Source organism: Mauremys mutica, chromosome 2 (genome assembly GCF_020497125.1).
Source record: "Mauremys mutica isolate MM-2020 ecotype Southern chromosome 2, ASM2049712v1, whole genome shotgun sequence".
Taxonomy (NCBI): Eukaryota; Metazoa; Chordata; order Testudines; family Geoemydidae; genus Mauremys; species Mauremys mutica.
This window is the reverse complement of record NC_059073.1, coordinates 210,362,202-210,379,226: the sequence shown is the minus strand read 5'-3', so window position 1 is coordinate 210,379,226 and position 17,025 is coordinate 210,362,202. Positions and strand designations below refer to the sequence as shown.

At 48.4% G+C, this 17,025-nt stretch overlaps 1 protein-coding gene across 13 annotated transcripts in view; it reads right to left on the bottom strand.

Moving 5' to 3' along the window:
• Nucleotides 1–17,025, bottom strand: part of CLASP2 (cytoplasmic linker associated protein 2) — a 282,235-nt gene continuing 265,210 nt past the window's right edge. For all 13 annotated transcript variants that reach the window (XM_045007895.1, XM_045007896.1, XM_045007897.1 and 10 more), the window contains 3 exons: nt 13,551–13,757; nt 3,096–3,212; nt 1–483 (listed from right to left, as the gene is read on the bottom strand). In XM_045007895.1, the coding sequence (XP_044863830.1) occupies nt 397–483; nt 3,096–3,212; nt 13,551–13,757 (411 nt within the window). In that variant the 3' untranslated portion in view covers nt 1–396. The remainder of the gene's footprint in view (nt 484–3,095; nt 3,213–13,550; nt 13,758–17,025) is intronic.

Below are 17,025 nucleotides of genomic sequence, written 5' to 3'. Positions count from 1 at the left end.
TTTTAACTTTTAAAGCTTAAAGCATTCCTGTTTAATTAGCATTTTTAAAAATTCTTTTTAAATACAGTCATAACACTGGTAAAAGTTAATGGGAAGACACACAGAGGAGTGCGAACAGGAAAAGTGATGGATTAGATTTTTAAAATTTATTGTGTTTTGACCAGCTGATATTAATACTGTTTTCTCCTTGGATTTGGAATAATTCTACTGCAACAGTCACATGCAGGCTGAGGGGTAGCCATCAGTTTAAAAAAAAATAACAAAAAAAGAAAACAAAAGACAAACTGGGGAAAAAAAAAAAAAGAGTTCCAAAGGTGTGTGTGAGAATTTTCCTTTCACTGATATCAGAGTGCCTGTCCTTTCTTTAGAAGACCTGGTTCACTGTGGTCAGTTTCATTAACTTTGTCCAGAAACATCTGCTGCTGTGTCACCTGCTCCAGAACCTGTTTGTGCACGTTTGATGTAAAGGTTCAATAATTTCATCTGCAGATTTAATTCAGAAATGCATTTGTTTAACATTTATCAGAAACACAGTTTAATAGTAAAAATTCTAAAATAGTCTATCAGCATGGGTAAGACGACAGTGAAGAAAGTTCTAAATAAAGCTGAGTGAATAATGGATTTTTTGCTTTGCTGGTAATTCTGAAACACCGAAAAAAGTTTTGTTTCAGGTCAAACTGAAAATTAATTTTTTTGGCGAATCAAAAAGTCTGAAATATTTAGAGTAAGGTTGAAACAAAACATTTCGGTTCAACCCAACATTTTTCATTTCAGTTTTGAGCGGTTTTACAAAAATAAAGGACTAGAGTCACAAAATGCCTAGGGGAGGGGAGAAGAGGACCTCTTTTATAACCGTTATCCCAGTGAACTCCTGGGGGAATTCTGCACCAAAATAATTAAAAATTCTGTGCTCAATATTTTAAAATTCTGCAAATTTTATTTTTCAAAATAACACTATACAATCATGCCAGTTTCAATTATTTTGGTAATTTATTTCAAAATAGCTGTCAGCAAGTATGTCTGTAACAATACAGACACACAAAATTTTCCCCAGAAGTAGAGAGTTAAAGAAACCCCTACGACAACCCAGTTCCTGTTTCTCTGCTCCCCCCGCAGCCCAGACACTCACACCCACTACCCCCCAGCGTCCAGGAATCCAGAGGGAGAAACTGACTGATGCTGGGTCCCAGGCTTGCATGGAGTTTCCCACATGACACTGCTTCCTTCCATCAGGGTGTGCTGGGAACTGCAGCTGCTGGTAAACCTCCAGTTCCCTCTTCCTCCCCCTCCCCCCGGCCTTGCCTTCTATTTACAAGCTGGGCTTTGCCAGGTCCAGCAGCCCTTCGTGGTGACCAGTAGCTCTGAGCCCATTTCTGTGGGGGGCGGAGGAAATTCTACGTGCACAACATTATTTTCTGCAAAATTCTGCATTGTGCAGAATTCCCCCAGGAGTAACTCAGTGGTTAGGGTCTCTCCTGAGACATGGGAGTCCCAGGTTCAATTCCCTCCTCTGCCTGATGTGGAGCAGTAACTTGAACTGGGGTCTCCCACATCCAACATGGATGACCTAACCACCTGGCTACTGAGTAATTCTCACACTTTCTCCCTGGCCCAATGATTATCCATTGTCAGTTATAGTAGATATTCATGGTAATTTATGACAATACATAGTCATTTTGCCAGGGAAAGAGAGTGAGAGCGACTCTCTTGTGTGGTGATTAGGGCACCCAACCTAGGATGTGAGCGATCCAAGTACAAGTCACCGATCCTCATGAGGCAGAGGGAATTGAACCTGAGTTTCCCACACTCAGCACAGTACCCTAATGATTAAACTAAAGATTATAAGGGACATCTGGTAACCAAAAAATATTCATCCAACTTTAATAACTGAGCTGTTTTCCCTTCGGTGAAAGTAAAAAATCTTTAGGTGAATTTAAAATAAAGGAAGAAGTATCTTTTTATGTACCTGTAAGTGAAAACCTCAAAACAGAGCAACATTCTTCACAAGGAGTTAAACACACAAAAAAGGGGGAAGCTGAAGTAGTTGAGCTGGGGTTAATGTTGTTTATTCCTAAATTTTAGAAGCACTGTGAATAAGTTGCTGTTATTTTTATTGGAGAAAACCTATTTTGATTCTAGTCACTGGTAGGGTTTTGGGAGCCCTTAATGCTCAGGGTAAGTGGGGTTTTCTATTCCCTAAAAAGTCCTTGGTTTTGGGTCACCCTATGTAAAATCATGTTAAAAAAAGGGGAAGGGGGCAATATCCACACAGTGGAAGTTTTGGATCTTATCACTCATCATAATGCATAAAAGTGAGTCATCTTATGTATTTCCCAGGACAAGATTATATATAATTAATGTTCAATTGTCTCTATGTAAATTAAATTTTTCTGCAAATGTGCAGCCATCCGGAAAGACGCATTAAAGATTGTGTTTTTTCCAAATACAGAAATAAAGTGTACTTAAAAGGTTGTGGCATGCAAATTACTTAAGGAGAGGAACAGATAGAAACATAATTGGTTAATTTACTTCTACTGTACATTTATCTCCCACCAAACAATGACATTTTCAAAAGGCAACACCAGATGGAGCAATGGTGGAGATGAAAGTCAGTACACTGATTATGTTCACTGTGGAATTACCTACCATTTTATGTAATATATACACAACACTAAATAAATACACTGATTTTGAAGGTGTACTCAACCATCTTAAGGATGTTTATGCAAAGGTTCCTTAATCTAATTTTTCAAGGAGAATTGTTTTTAATATTTTGAGGCACAGTTGTGCTTTTGAGCTAATTTATAATATAACCAAATCTAATCTAACACAGCAAAACATGGGGCCTAATTTAGCATTTCTTATAAATAAATGAGAAATTCACTTGCATGAAGATTGGATTTATGGTTTGCATATTTTTGAGTCTCACATATGAAAGTCACCTTGATCCTCTCTGTTTGCTAGTAGCTTCAGCAACCTGGGTTATTATTCCTTCAGATATATACTTTTAGTTTTAATAGTTGCTCACAACTACACCGTAAACATATACATGCAATTAGGGACTAGGATTCCTGTAAATGGCATCCTCCACTTACTTTGCTGCCTGTGAGTTGACTGAGATGTGGTTTTAGTTCATCGCCAATTACTGCATGAATGGCTACAAGGCAGAAAACACAAGCCTTACGAACACTGCTCTCTGAATTATCATAACCCTAGACAGCAAGGAAATGAACATTAATAGCTAGCATATGACTAAAATTCCGAGAGATTTCTTTTTATAGATACATCCCCCCCAAAAAATCACACTAAATGAATGATAAGGTTACCAAGAGAAGCACTCCCAAGTTAGAAAATGCCAAAATTAAACTTGCCCAGGTAAACAGAGATTATTTGTTCTTTGAGAGTCACCTCTGTGCATTTACACTTGTGGAATATGGTGCCCCAAGCATAGAACTGTGGAACTGCCTTGAAAATCCACGTCCATTGAGAAGCATGAGAGATCTTGCATGCGTGCAACATCAGTGCCCTACGCGACAAGAATGCATCCACCAACCACCTCAATTCCTTCCCTCTAACTGTCGAGTCCAGATGTTATATAGAACTCTGAGGTAGAGAGGAAGGGGATAGGTAGTATGAATATACAGAGATGACTTCTGAAGAACAATAGTTACTGGTTAGTAATCTCTTTTTTCATCAAGCATCTCTGTGCACACCCATTTGTGGGATATCAGCAGGATGATGGTGAGTGGAGTTCTTAGTTAAATATGGACTGTTGTGCTGCTCTCTCAAACTGAGCATTAGAATGCAACTCTAAGGCTGAGGAGCAGTGCTTTGTGAAAGTGTGCATGAACTCCAACTTGCTGCTTCCTGAGCTTGAATTTTCTTACATACTTGTTGAGGTTTCTGAGGTCCAGTATGGGTGTCAGACTGTCATTTGTCTTGAGGATCAGGAAATAGCAGATATAAAATCCTTTCCCTTGGTGTTGCTAAGGAACCTCATATTTGACTCTCTTCTTGAGAAAAGAATCTGCATCTTACAAAGGGATTCTCTCCTATGAGAGGTCCCTGAAGAGTGAGGTAACCATATGGTTGCTTACGCAACCTTATTTCTGGAATTTCCTAACCTTTGAGAGCTTGTTGTCACAACCGTAATGCCCATTTAATGCAAGTTTCTTAAAAATGTAACTTCCTAATTCTTTTAAACACCACCCACCAAATATTGTGGAATCAGACTGACCCCCAACTTAACACATCAACAGAGTTTGGACCATTAGGTCCACAGACATCTACCATTTGAGCTCATGGAGTAACTGGCAGCAGCAGCAGGTTGCCATCCTCCATGTGGACCAACACTAGAGTAGGATGACACACACACTTTGCCAGTAGGTTTCACAGCTATTTGCTGACAGTAGAAGAATGCAGACTCAGGACTATCAGGTTAAATTCCAGGTTCTGAAGGGAGTGTTTGCTAGTGGTAAGAGACCCTTTTTCCCATTTCACTCAGCCTCTCCCTGTCCTCTTCTGTTCTTAGCCTCTTTTCTCCAGCTTCTTCCCCGCCATCCCCATCTGGCTCCTATCCCATTCTTCCGCTCTTATTCCTTCCCTGGCTCCTGCGCCTATCCCCAATCCTCTATTCCTGCCCTTCCCCCAGCTCCTGCTGTCTGTGTCCCCCTCTTCACTTCAATCGTCCTGCAGAGCTGGGCTAGAATATACCGAGTTCAGGTGGAATCTTTGGGTAATTTAGCTGTCAAACAAGCTTCTCCTGAGCATGAGCAAAGAGAAGTGTTCTGACTTGTCCAAATATGGGCAAGTTTTCATGGGGATAGCAAAAAAAAGGCATCCCTCACAAGAGGGTGACTCCTCCTGCCTCAACACCACCAAATTTCAAGTCCCTGGTCCAAAGCATGGAACAAAATAGTGACAGGATTATTATTATTTTTAACATGGGCAATACAATGCACTTTCCCCTAATCTATTTCTTGGAAATGGCTGAATCATTTTTACTAAAACTTCCCTCCCTGCCAAAAAAAAAACCAAAACCAAAACCAAAACACAAACACACATGCCTGAGACACTTAGCAAGGACAATTTCAGTCCAAACTGTTAAGTTTGGCAAAATTATAAGTAACTGAAAACAGGTTCTTATAATGGAAAGTATCTGGCAACCTTACTAATGGCAACATTTCCTGCACGTCCTATAAGGAGGATTATGATGGCACTGTAAAATATCTTTTGTGCCAAAAAAGTAATATGGAAAGAAGCACAGCTGAACTGGTACAAAATTTTCCATTTTAGTACACTGGTTAACATAAAGTAAAGTTTAAAAACATTTAAGCTATACTTCAGTCTGCCCTATCCAAACCTCAGCTCGGCTATGAGACCATTTGGGTATGTCTACAGTGCAATAAAATATCCATGGCTGGTCCATGTCAGCTGACTTGGACTCATTGAGGCTTGGGCTGGGGGGGCTATAAAATTGCAGTATAGCTGTTTGGGCTCAGTCTGGAGTCTGGGCTCTGGAACCTTCCCTCTCATGGGATCTCAGAGCCTGGGCTCCAGCCCAAGCACAAACATCCTCTGCAATTTTTATAGCCCCGCAGCCTGAGCCCTGTGAGCCTGAGTCAGGTGACACAGGCCAGCCACAGATGTTTTATTGCAGTGTAGACATATGATTTGTGGCCCTGTCTTCTCTTTCTCATTTTTAAAATAGTAGATTTTATACAAAAGAAAAAAGACGGTTACTCACCGTTGTAACTGTTGTTTGAGATGTGTTGCTCCTATCCATTCCAGTTAGGTGTGCGCGCGCCGCGTGCACGGCTCGTCGGAAGATTTTTACCCTAGCAACACTCGGTGGGTCGGCTGGGCGCCCCCTGGAGTGGCGCCACTATAGCGCTAGATATATACCCCAGCCGACCCGTCCGCTCCTCAGTTCCTTCTTGCCGGCTACTCCGACAGTGGGGAAGGAGGGCGGGTCTGGAATGGATAGGAGCAATACATCTCAAAGAACAACAGTTACAATGGTGAGTAACCGTCTTTTCTTCTTCGAGTGATTGCTCCTATGCATTCCAGTTAGGTGATTCCCAAGCCTTACCTAGGCGGTGGGGTCAGAGTGAGACGTGGCAGAGTGTAAGACTGCTGAGCCAAAGGCTGCATCGTCTCTGGACTGTTGCACCAGTGCGTAGTGGGAAGCAAAGGTGTGAACGGAAGACCAGGTCGCCGCCCGACAGATGTCCTGAATGGGGACATGGGCTAAGAAGGCGGCAGAAGAGGCTTGCGCTCTTGTAGAGTGAGCGGAGAGATGACCAGCCGGAACCTGAGCGAGCTCGTAGCATGTCGTGATACATGACGTTACCCAGGCCGAAATCCGCTGGGAAGAGACTGGCATGCCCTTCATGCGATCTGCTACCGCCACAAAGAGCTGAGGCGACCTGCGGAAAGGCTTCGTTCGCTCTATGTAAAAGGCGAGGGCCCTACGCACGTCGAGGCTATGAAGCTGCTGCTCCCTACGAGATGTGTGCGGCTTCAGGAAGAAGACCAGGAGGAAGATGTCCTGGTTCACATGGAAAGATGACACCACCTTAGGTAGGAAGGCAGGGTGTGGCCGAAGCTGCACCTTGTCCTTATGGAAGATAGTATACGGCGGGTCAGCCGTTAGGGCACGAAGCTCAGAGACCCGTCGCGCCGAAGTAATCGCGACGAGGAAGGCCGTTTTCCAGGACAAGTAGAGAAGGGAACACGTGGCCAAGGGCTCAAAGGGGGCTCCCATAAGCTTGGCTAAGACCAAGTTCAAATCCCAGGTAGGAGTTGGGCGCCGTACCGGAGGGTATAAGCGTTCTAGTCCCTTTAGAAAACGGGAAACCATGTGACTGGAGAAGATGGAATGTTCCCCTATGCTGGGCCTAAAGGCGGAAATTGCCGCCAGATGCACTTTCAAGGAGGAGATCGCGAGGCCTTGCTCCTTGAGGGACCAGAGATAGTCCAGGATCTTGGGAATAAGGATCAGGAGAGGGTTGAGACCTTTCTGACTGCACCAGAGCGCGAAACGCTTCCACTTGGCGAGGTAGGTCGACCGAGTGGAAGGTTTTCTGCTCTCTAGCAGCACCTGCTGCACTGCAGCGGAACAGTCCCGCTCTGCTCGGGTTAGCCATGCAGGAGCCAAGCCGTCAGGTGGAGGGACTGCAGGTCCAGGTGGCGAAGCCTGCCGAAGTCCTGCGTGATGAGGTCCGGCCGTAGCGGGAGGGGAATAGGATCCGCTACTGAGACGTCGAACAGCAGGGTGTACCAATGCTGTCTCGGCCACGCCGGAGCAATGAGAATGAGGTGGGCCCTGTCCCTCCGGAGCTTGAGCAGTACCCGGTGTACGAGGGGGAACAGAGGGAAGGCATACAGCAGGCGATCCTTCCACGGGAGGAGGAATGCATCCGAGATGGAGCCCAGGGAGCTGCCCTGGTAAGAGCAGAACAGATGGCATTTCCTGTTCTCTCTGGAGGCAAAAAGGTCTATCCGGGGAAAACCCCACCTCTGGAAAATTGAATGCACCACATCGGGACGAAGCGACCACTCGTGGGAGAGGAAAGACCTGCTGAGGCGGTCTGCCAGTGTGTTCTGCACTCCCGGGAGAAACGATGCTACTAGATGGATGGAGTGGGCTATGCAAAAGTCCCACAGTTGCATCGCTTCCGTGCAAAGCCGGGAGGAACGTGCTCCGCCCTGCTTGTTGATGTAAAACATCGCCGTCGTGTTGTCTGTGAGGACGGACACGCAGCGACCTTGGAGTTGGGAGCGAAAGGTCTGGCACGCCAAGCGAACCGCTTGCAGTTCCCGGACGTTGATGTGGAGGGTCAGCTCGCGGGGTGACCAAAGGCCCTGGGTGTGTAGGCCGCCGAGGTGTGCACCCCACCCCATGGTCGAGGCGTCCATAGTTAAAGTGATGGAGAGGTGAGGGGGGCGGAACGGAACCCCGGCACACACCACCCCTGGGTCCAACCACCAGTTGAGCGATACGAGGACTGGTTGCGGAATCGTGACCACCGTGTCTATCGAGTCCCTGTGTGGGCGGTAAACCGACGCCAACCACGTTTGAAAGGTGCGAAGGTGGAGTTTCGCGTATAGGGTCACGAAAGTGCACGCTGCCATGTGGCCTAGGAGGCTGAGGCAGGTGCGCACCGTTGTCGTCGGGAAGGACCGCAGGCTTCGGACGATGGAAGCCATGGCCTGGTGTCGAGGCAGAGGGAGGCAGGCCCTGGCAAGATTGGAGTCCAGGACCGCGCCGATGAATTCTATCCTCCGCGTTGGAGTCAAGGTAGACTTCTCGGCGTTGATCATAAGGCCTAGGTGTTGGAACAGGCCTAGGATCTCGGCCATTTGCTGTGCTACGAGCTGCTGCCAGTCGTCGAGATACGGGTAAACATGTATCCGGCAACACCGAAGGATCGCGGCGACCACCGCCACTTGGTGAAGACCCTCGGTGCCGTGGAGAGGCCAAAGGGGAGCACCGTAAACTGGTAGTGCTCGTGGTTGACAACAAAGCGCAGGTAGCGACGATGAGGAGGGTAAATAGAAATATGGAAATACGCGTCCTTCATGTCGAGGGCGGCAAACCAGTCTCCCGGATCCAGGGAGGGAATAATGGTCCCCAGGGTTACCATGCGGAACTTGAGCTTGACCAGAAATCTGTTGAGCTCTCGGAGGTCGAGGATTGGTCGCAGACCTCCCCGCCTTGGGGATTAGGAAATATCGGGAATAAAATTCCCTGCCCCGCATGCCTTCCAGCACCTCCTCTATGGCACCCAAACTCAACAGAGTCTCGACCTCTTGCAAGAGGAATTGCTTGTGAGAGGGGTCCCTGAAGAGGGATGGGTAGGGTGGGTTGGAGGGAGGGGGTGAAATAAACTGGAGGCGGTAACCATACTCCACCGTACGAAGTACCCAGTCGTCGGTTGTTATCTGGGACCATGCCGGTAGGAATTGGGAGAGACGGTTGAAAAACAACGGGGAAGGATCCGGTAAAGAAACTGGTGGGCCGTCCTTGGGCGTCCCATCAAAAGTTTTGTTTGGGTCCCAAGGTAGGCTTAGAGGGCGGTTGGGACTGGTTTCCCTGGTTGCCCGACTGCCTGCGCCGGTTCATTCTGCCCCTGCGCCTATTATCGGGCCGCGGTCTGGGCTGGTTGAACGGGCAGTACGGCTGTGGCCGGAAGGATCTCCGCTGGGTAACAGGCGTGTGCATGCCCAGGGAGCGAATGGTGATTCGACCATCCTTGAGGGTCTGCAGTCGTGAGTCCGTCTTTTCAGAAAAGAGACCCTGGCCATCAAACGGCAAGTCCTGGATGGTGTGTTGGACCTTCGGCGGCAACGTGGAGGCCTGAAGCCACGAAATTCTCCGCATGGTCACTCCAGAGGCCAAAGTCCTGGCTCCTGAATCTGCAGAGTCCCGAGAGGCTTGAAGGGCCGAGCAGGACGCCTTTTTACCCTCCTCAACTAGGGCCGTGAACTCAGGCCGGGAGTCGGATGGCACAAGCTCAGAGAACTTCAAGAGGGACACCAGGGTGTTATAGGTGTACCTGCTGAGGAGAGCCAGCTGGTTGGCGACTCTCAACTGGAGGCCTCCGGCCGAATAGACTTTACGGCCCAAAAGGTCCATACGCCGCACTTCTTTGGACTTGGGCACTGGCGCCGGCTGGCCATGTCGCTCACGGTCGTTAACGGACTGGACACCAACGAGCATGGAGCTGGGTGCGTGTAGAGATATTCGTATCCCTTGGATGGGACCGAGTATTTTCTCTCCACCCCCCAAGCGGTGGGCGGGATGGATGCTGGGGACTGCCAGTGTCCGCATTCCGCTGGATAGTGCGGATGAAGGGCAGGGCCACACGAAGAGGCGCATCTGCTTCGATTATGCTGACGACGGGGTCATCATCCTCTGCCACCTCCTCCACAGGCAGGTTTATGTTTTGGGCCACCCGTCGTAGCAAGTCCTGATGGGCCTGGAGATCGACTGGTGGAGGGCCCGAGGAGGACGCCCCAGCCACGGCCTCATCCGGCGAGGAAGAGGATGATAGGCCCGGGAGCAACGTGTCCGGTGGGGGCTCATCGAGGTGCTGCGGGGCCTCAGTGACAGGGGGATGCTCCGCATCTGTGGATGCCAGCGGCTCCTCTACCACGGCTGTGGGAGGAGGTCTGCTGACCGTAGCCTCAGGCGCTCTGTGGTCGGATGCCCTGCAGCACTGAGTGGAAAAAGGCACTCCTTGAGTCTCATGGTAGGCCCATGGAGTCCAGAAACCCCATTGAGGAGGATCCTGGTCTTGCCCTTGAGGCTCTGTGCGCTGATCAACTGTGCTGTCTGCCTGAGAGGAGATGGACGGCTGTCTCGAGGGCCACGGCGGTGCCGAGAGACTTTGTGACTGTGCCATCGACGCCGCCGGTCGGTCTCTGGACGGTGCCGGGGAACGGTGCCGGTCTTCGCCGTGCCAGGAATGAGACCGGGACCATCTACCGTGCCGGTGCTGGGAGGTCGACCGGGATCTTGAGTCCCGACGGTGGGAGCGGCTACGGGAGGACCGGTGCTGGGAACGGTACCGAGAGCCAGATCGGTGCCGATAGCGTCTGTCAGGAGACCGGGACCGGGATCGTCTCCGCGAGTATGACCGGTACCGCGATGGAGAGCGGTACCGGGACTGCGAACGGTGCCGAGATCTGGAGCGGCGAGAACGGGAACGCCTCCTGGACCGGGACCGGGAGTGGCGTCTGTCCTGCCTGTCAGGGGAAGGAGGCCGCATGATAGCTGGCTTGCCCACTGACTTAACAACCCGCACTGGCGGTGCCGGGGGTTGAGTATGCGTTGGCTCCGTCAACGCTATCAGCTCTCTCGCCGTCAAAAAGGTTTCCGGAGTCGACGGGAGAGCGAGCTCGACCACGGTATGCACCGGGGAGCAAGGAGGTACCGGACTCAACGGACCTTGCGGTGCCAGAGTCAACGGTACAGCGCATGGTTTATGTGCTGCCGGAGTCGGTGCCGGGGGCGCCGGTGCCGGAGCCGGTGGTTGGGTGATAGGTCCTGGTGCAGAGACCTTGGAGGATGTCTGCGCTGGCTTACATTTCCTCGAGGGAGAGAGGGAACGGTGCCGGGGTGCCGGTGCCGGCTGCTGCTTCTTCATGGCCTCGGTACCGGAACGGCCAGGAACCGCTGGAGCGCTCTGCACCGAAGAGGTCTGTGGAGCGGCTGGTGTCGGCACCGCAGGGCTAAGTGCCGACTCCATCAGGAGCTGCTTCAAATGAAAGTCCCGCTCCTTCTTTGTCCTTGGCTTAAAGGACTTGCAAATGCGGCACTTATCGGTAAGATGACACTCTCCTAAGCACCGCAGGCAGGAGTCGTGAGGGTCTCCAATTGGCATGGGCCGCTGGCAGGCCAAGCACGGCTTAAATTCCGGTGCCTTGGGCATGAGCCCGCACCGGGTTGGGAAATGGAAGGGCTAAGCCCCTCGATTTCCCCTAACTAACTAACACTAAATACAACAAACTGTTTAAACTAATCTAACTATTTAAGAACTATATACAACAAGTATGAAATAGAAAACAGTGAGAAGCTAGGGTTGTGGAGGTCAAGGGAGCACTCCACTGTTCCAACGACCGTCACGGGCGGTAAGAAGGAACTGAGGAGCGGACGGGTCGGCTGGGGTATATATGTAGCGCTATAGCGGCGCCACTCCAGGGGGCGCCCAGCCGACCCACCGAGTGTTGCTAGGGTAAAAATCTTCCGACGAGCCGTGCACGCGGCGCGCGCACACCTAACTGGAATGCATAGGAGCAATCACTCGAAGAAGAATAAAAATTATTTTAAAGGAACAGAGAAAAATATTATGTGGTATCTAGAATCATAGAATATCAGGCTTGGAAGGGACCTCAGTAGGTCATCTAGTCCAACCCCCTGCTCAAAGCAGGACCAATCCCCAGACAGATTTTTGTGCCAGATCCCTAAGCAGCCCCTTCAGGATTGAACTCACAACCCTGGGTTTAACAGGCCAACGCTCAAACCACTGAGCTACTCCCCCTCAAATTTACAAAACATTTAAACTGAATTAATAGAGCCAATTTAAGTCACCCAAATGTAGGGTAAGATCCTGCAATGTGCTGAGCATCTAATAGGTGAAATCATAACATCACTGTATTAAGATTCTTAATGATTTAGTAGAGATCAGCACGTGGAACATAAACATGACTGCATAATATTATTTATTTAACATAAACCAGGACTTCTCAAATGTTAATTTCAATGTATATCATCACTAGCTACTAGATTAAGAAATGTGAAATCTTCCTGAAAATAAAGTATCACTAAAATGGTTTCAAGTAATCTAATCTAAAGGCTGAAAATGTGTTGGACCTGGATAAACCTTTTTTAATGTTTTTAAGATCTTAGGGATTCTGTGCATTATGGTCTGTTGAAGTAAATGAGAGCCATTTCTAATCAACGGCACAATTAAAAACCGCAAATAACTAAATTCAGTAAGATAACTGCTAGATTATTCTGCACATCAATACAAAAACAGACCTCAGTTGCCCCAAAACAGATTCTCCAATGTTTTCATTCTTTGGGCAACTTCACAAAAGAAAAGTAACTTCATGGACTCTCTTTCCAAAAACTAAATTCCACTCCCCTCGTTCTTAAAATATTTAATTTTAAGAAATGAAGGGAGAGCTTTACAGGACAGTTTTGAAACACAGATTGAGAACCACTACTTAAAAGTAATCTATTAATAGTCCCTAAAGCTGAAATTTAATGCAATAATTTTATTCTTCAGGAACACATTAAAATTTAATATATCTCCTTAAAGTCCAAGTCTAACTGACTGACTGAGAATCAGAATGATGCTGCTCCAAACAACAAAGATATTTTGGACCTGTCTCGGAGCACCCCATTGTGGGTTGTTTTTTTTTCTGAGGGTCTCCTGTGTTTGGGACCTGGGCCTCTGGCAGATTCCTTTAAAGTGCTGCTTTTGCCAGGGCAATATGGTCCTTCACCAGCATTGAAACAAATACAGCAAACCCCAAAGGCTTCCCTTTGGTCCGCCTTTCCAACAAAAATAGAGTCTACACTATAAATACCACTGGACCTGTCTCACCTCTGCTGGATTTGAAGTTTCAGCCTCGCCATTTCTCTGTTCTTCCCTGTGACTCAATCTCCGGAGAGAAACTTTCTGCGAGTACTGCCCCATTCACTGGGCTCACTACATAGCTAATCCTGGCTTCTGCAGATATACCTTTCTCCCACTCCCCATCCTTCCTTATACAGCCTCTCCTCCCAGGAGATTGTCACACACACTTTCTTTTGAGTTCCTCCCTCAACCTGACCACGCTCTCCCCAGGTCTACCAGATAGAGCTCTCAAGCGTTCTCTAACCATTCTTGGGCCAGTGTGGGCTTTATATACCCCATCACAGGGCCACAAATGCAACCATCTACTACCCAAATCAAAGTTTTCCATGAGAGCTGAGTGAAATACTAAAGAGATTTAAACTTCTAGTTTAATTCTTTACATCTGCTCTGGTTTCTTACCTGTATTAGACCTGGCACAATCTCTGGTAAAAGCTGAGCAAGCGTTTCTTTAGATACTCTCTCTATCACTTTTGTCTGCATTTTGATTGCAGCCAGATTAATGGGGTAATCTGCAGTTTGGATAATGGGACAAAGTACTTTGATGCACTGATCTGGGCTAATGGAAGTGGCGAGCATTGAAGCAGCTTCTTCAGCAGATCTCACCACCTAAAAAAAGATTAAATAAAACAATGGAGAAAATAGTTTTTAAAAAATGCTTGTGCAATCTAAATTCTGACAGTTCTGCTCTTGAACCTTGCAGTGAAATGAATATATGTTTGTATTTTTATTTAGTTTTATTTACAATTTAATTACATATCTACAGTACTGTAAAATGATTTGGACTGGAAGCGACAATTAGAGACAAATTTTCAAAAATCCTCGGCACCCAGTAGATCCTAAATGCAAGCGGTTCTTCTGAAACTGTGGGTAATAATCTAGGCCTAACCTCTGCATTGTGACTATACAGACATCAACATTCCCCAAGTCTCCCTGACAATAGGTGCTGAGTCAACCCCGGAATCTCTTTAGTGATTGTTATTCCACATCCACCCTTGACAGACTGTTGAAGTTTTTGTTAATATTTTTAACACACAATTTCCTTACTGTAATTTTCTACTTCTTGTAGGTCCTTGCTGATCAAAGACAAAGATTTTCTATTCATTCAAGAAAATTATTTTAGATAACAGCACATACAGTACATTTTTACTTCTAAAACTAAGTCTAACTTGCATAAAAGTTAGAAAAAAATAGCAAAAATTTGCACCAGAATCTTCAACTAATAGAGGATTTTGTAAGGGAACATAACAGTTATTAGTTGGGTGCTAACAGCTGGCAGATGAAGAGGATGTTGATACAAATGGGGATACTGGACAGGGTTCTACCTAAAAAGACATGCTCTGCAACTGTGCTCCCTGCTGGCTGGCATGGCACACAGCCAGCTCTGTGATGTACAGAGTGCTGCTTGCTACGTGCTCTAGAACAGGGGTGGGAAACCTGTGGCTCCGGAGCCACATGCAGCTCTTCAGAAGTTAATATGCGGCTCCTTGTATAGGCACTGACTCCGGGGCTGGAGCTACAGGCGCCAACTTTCCAATGTGCCAGGTGTGCTCACTGCTCAACCCCCTGCTCCCACTCCACCCCTTCCTGCCCTCTCCTCTGAGCCTGCCATGCCCTCACTCCTCCCTCGGGGAGGGAGAGGCACTGATCGGTGGGGCTGCCAGTGGGAGGGAGGCGGGGTGGAGCTGATGGGGGGCTGCTGATGTATTACTGTGGCTCTTTGGCAATGTATATTGGTAAATTCTGGCTCCTTCTCAGGTTCAGGGTGGCCACCCCTGCTCAAGAACGTCCCCCTTCACTGGTTGCTTCTGGGAGGGGGTAGGGTGAGTTTGAACTCACATGCCAGGGCTTGCACTTTCCCTGTCCACTTCCAGGGAAGTAGGAGAGGTGAATGCACCAAGGGCTTGGCTACACTTGCAAGTTGCAGCGCTGGTAGAGGCTTTCCAGCACTGCAATTAGTAACTGTCCACACCTGCAAGGCACATCCAGCGCTGCAACTCCCTGGCTGCAGCGCTGGCTGTACACCTGGCCAGGTTGGGGTGTAGCAATTGCAGCGCTGGTGATCCAGCGCTGCTCATCAAGTGTGGACACACACCAGCGCTTTTATTGGCCTCCAGGGAATAAGGAGATATCCCAGCCAGAATGCTTTTAACTAAATTACTCTCTTTGTTTTGTTATGCAGCCTCTCTTTGTTTTGTTGTGAACTCCGGAACTGCTTATCTAAAAAACAAACACTGATCACAGCAAACAGGAGCTATCTGTACCTGGCTGTGAACGATCAAATGAGAGGCAAGCAGTTTGCTTGACAGAGAAACAGCGTTGGATGCAGGCTGTTTGCAATTAAGACTAAGGGTTCGCGAACATTTTGTGATTTTTTCAATCCAGGGAAGCTAACACACAGTGTTGGCTCCAAAAATCCACTCTCTTTATCTTCCCCGCTCCCTGTCACAGTCCACCACCCTCCACACACCCCTTTTGAAAAGCACGTTGTTGCCACTTGAATGCTGGGATAGCTGCCCATAATGCAGCACTCCCAACAGCGCTGTAAATGCTGCAAATGTGGCCACACACCAGCGCTGGCCCTGCACAGCTGCACGACCAGCGCTGTAACTCCCAGCGCTGCAACTTTCAAGTGTAGCCAAGCCCCAAGACACTCCCTGCCACATCTGGTGATTGTGTGTGGGGACTCACAGGAGCGGTGAGGAAGAAGAGTCTACAAAGCTCTTGTTCTTTTCTCAGTTCTGCCCCCCTTTCTCCCTTTGTTTCTCTCTTTCATGAACACAGTGAGGGAAAGGGTGTGGAATGGGAAGGGAAAACAAGTGATGGAGAGAATGTAATAATGAATATACTGTATGGAATAAACGGGGAGGGAGGAAAAAGAGGAAACAATGAGAGACTAATGTGAGAGGGCAGGGGCCTGAGAGAGACTGCAGTCACAAGTTTCAAAAGCTTGAGCTCAGGCAATCAATTAGTTCCACATAGTGTAAAAAAAAATTGGGGTTGAAAAACACTGGTGAAACTTAAATTTTAAAAAATTAGAGGAATGTTTACTTCTGACTTTCTTTGCCTACCAACCTCAAAAGCAATATTTATGTGAATTGCTTAATTTTATGTAGGGTTGCCAACTTTCTAGTTGCACAAAACCAAACACCCTTGCCCCGCCCTGGTCCTGAAGCCCCACACCTTCTCCGAGGCCACTCTCCCCACTCACTTCATCCCCATCCCTCTGTCGTTCCCTCTCCCCCACCCTTGCTCACTTTCACCAGGCTGGGGCAAGGGGTTGGGGTGTGGACTAAGGCTGGGGGCTCTCAGGTGGGGCCAGAAATGAGGGGTTCAGGGTGCGGGAGGGGGCTCCAGGTGGGGGGTTGAGGTGCGGGCTCCAGGAGGAAGTTTGGGCTTGGGCAGGGGCTCAGGGTTGGGGAAGCGGTGGTGCTTAACTCAGGCGGCTCCCCTGAAGCAGTGACATGTTCCTCAGCCTCTAGGTGCAGGGATGGCCAGGCAGCTTTGCGCACTGCCTCTGCCCGCAGGGGCCTCCCCCACAGCTCCCACTGGCTGCGGTTCCCGGCCAATGGGAGCTGTGGAGCCTGCCCTTGGGGTGGGGGCAGCATGCAGAGCTCCCCTTGCTGCCCCTAAACCGGAGGGACATGTTTTCACTTCTGGGGAGCTGCGCAGAGCTGGATAGGGAGCCTGCCAGCCCCGTGCCAACCAAACTTTTAACAGCCTGGTCAGTGGCACTGACCAGAGCCACCAGGGTCCCTTTTTGATGGGGTGTTCCAGTCGAAAACCGGGCACCTGGAAACCCTAATTTTACAGTGGACATTGTAGTTATATTTCTTTTATATATCAGTTCAATTATGTCTCCTGTTCTCTCTCCCCA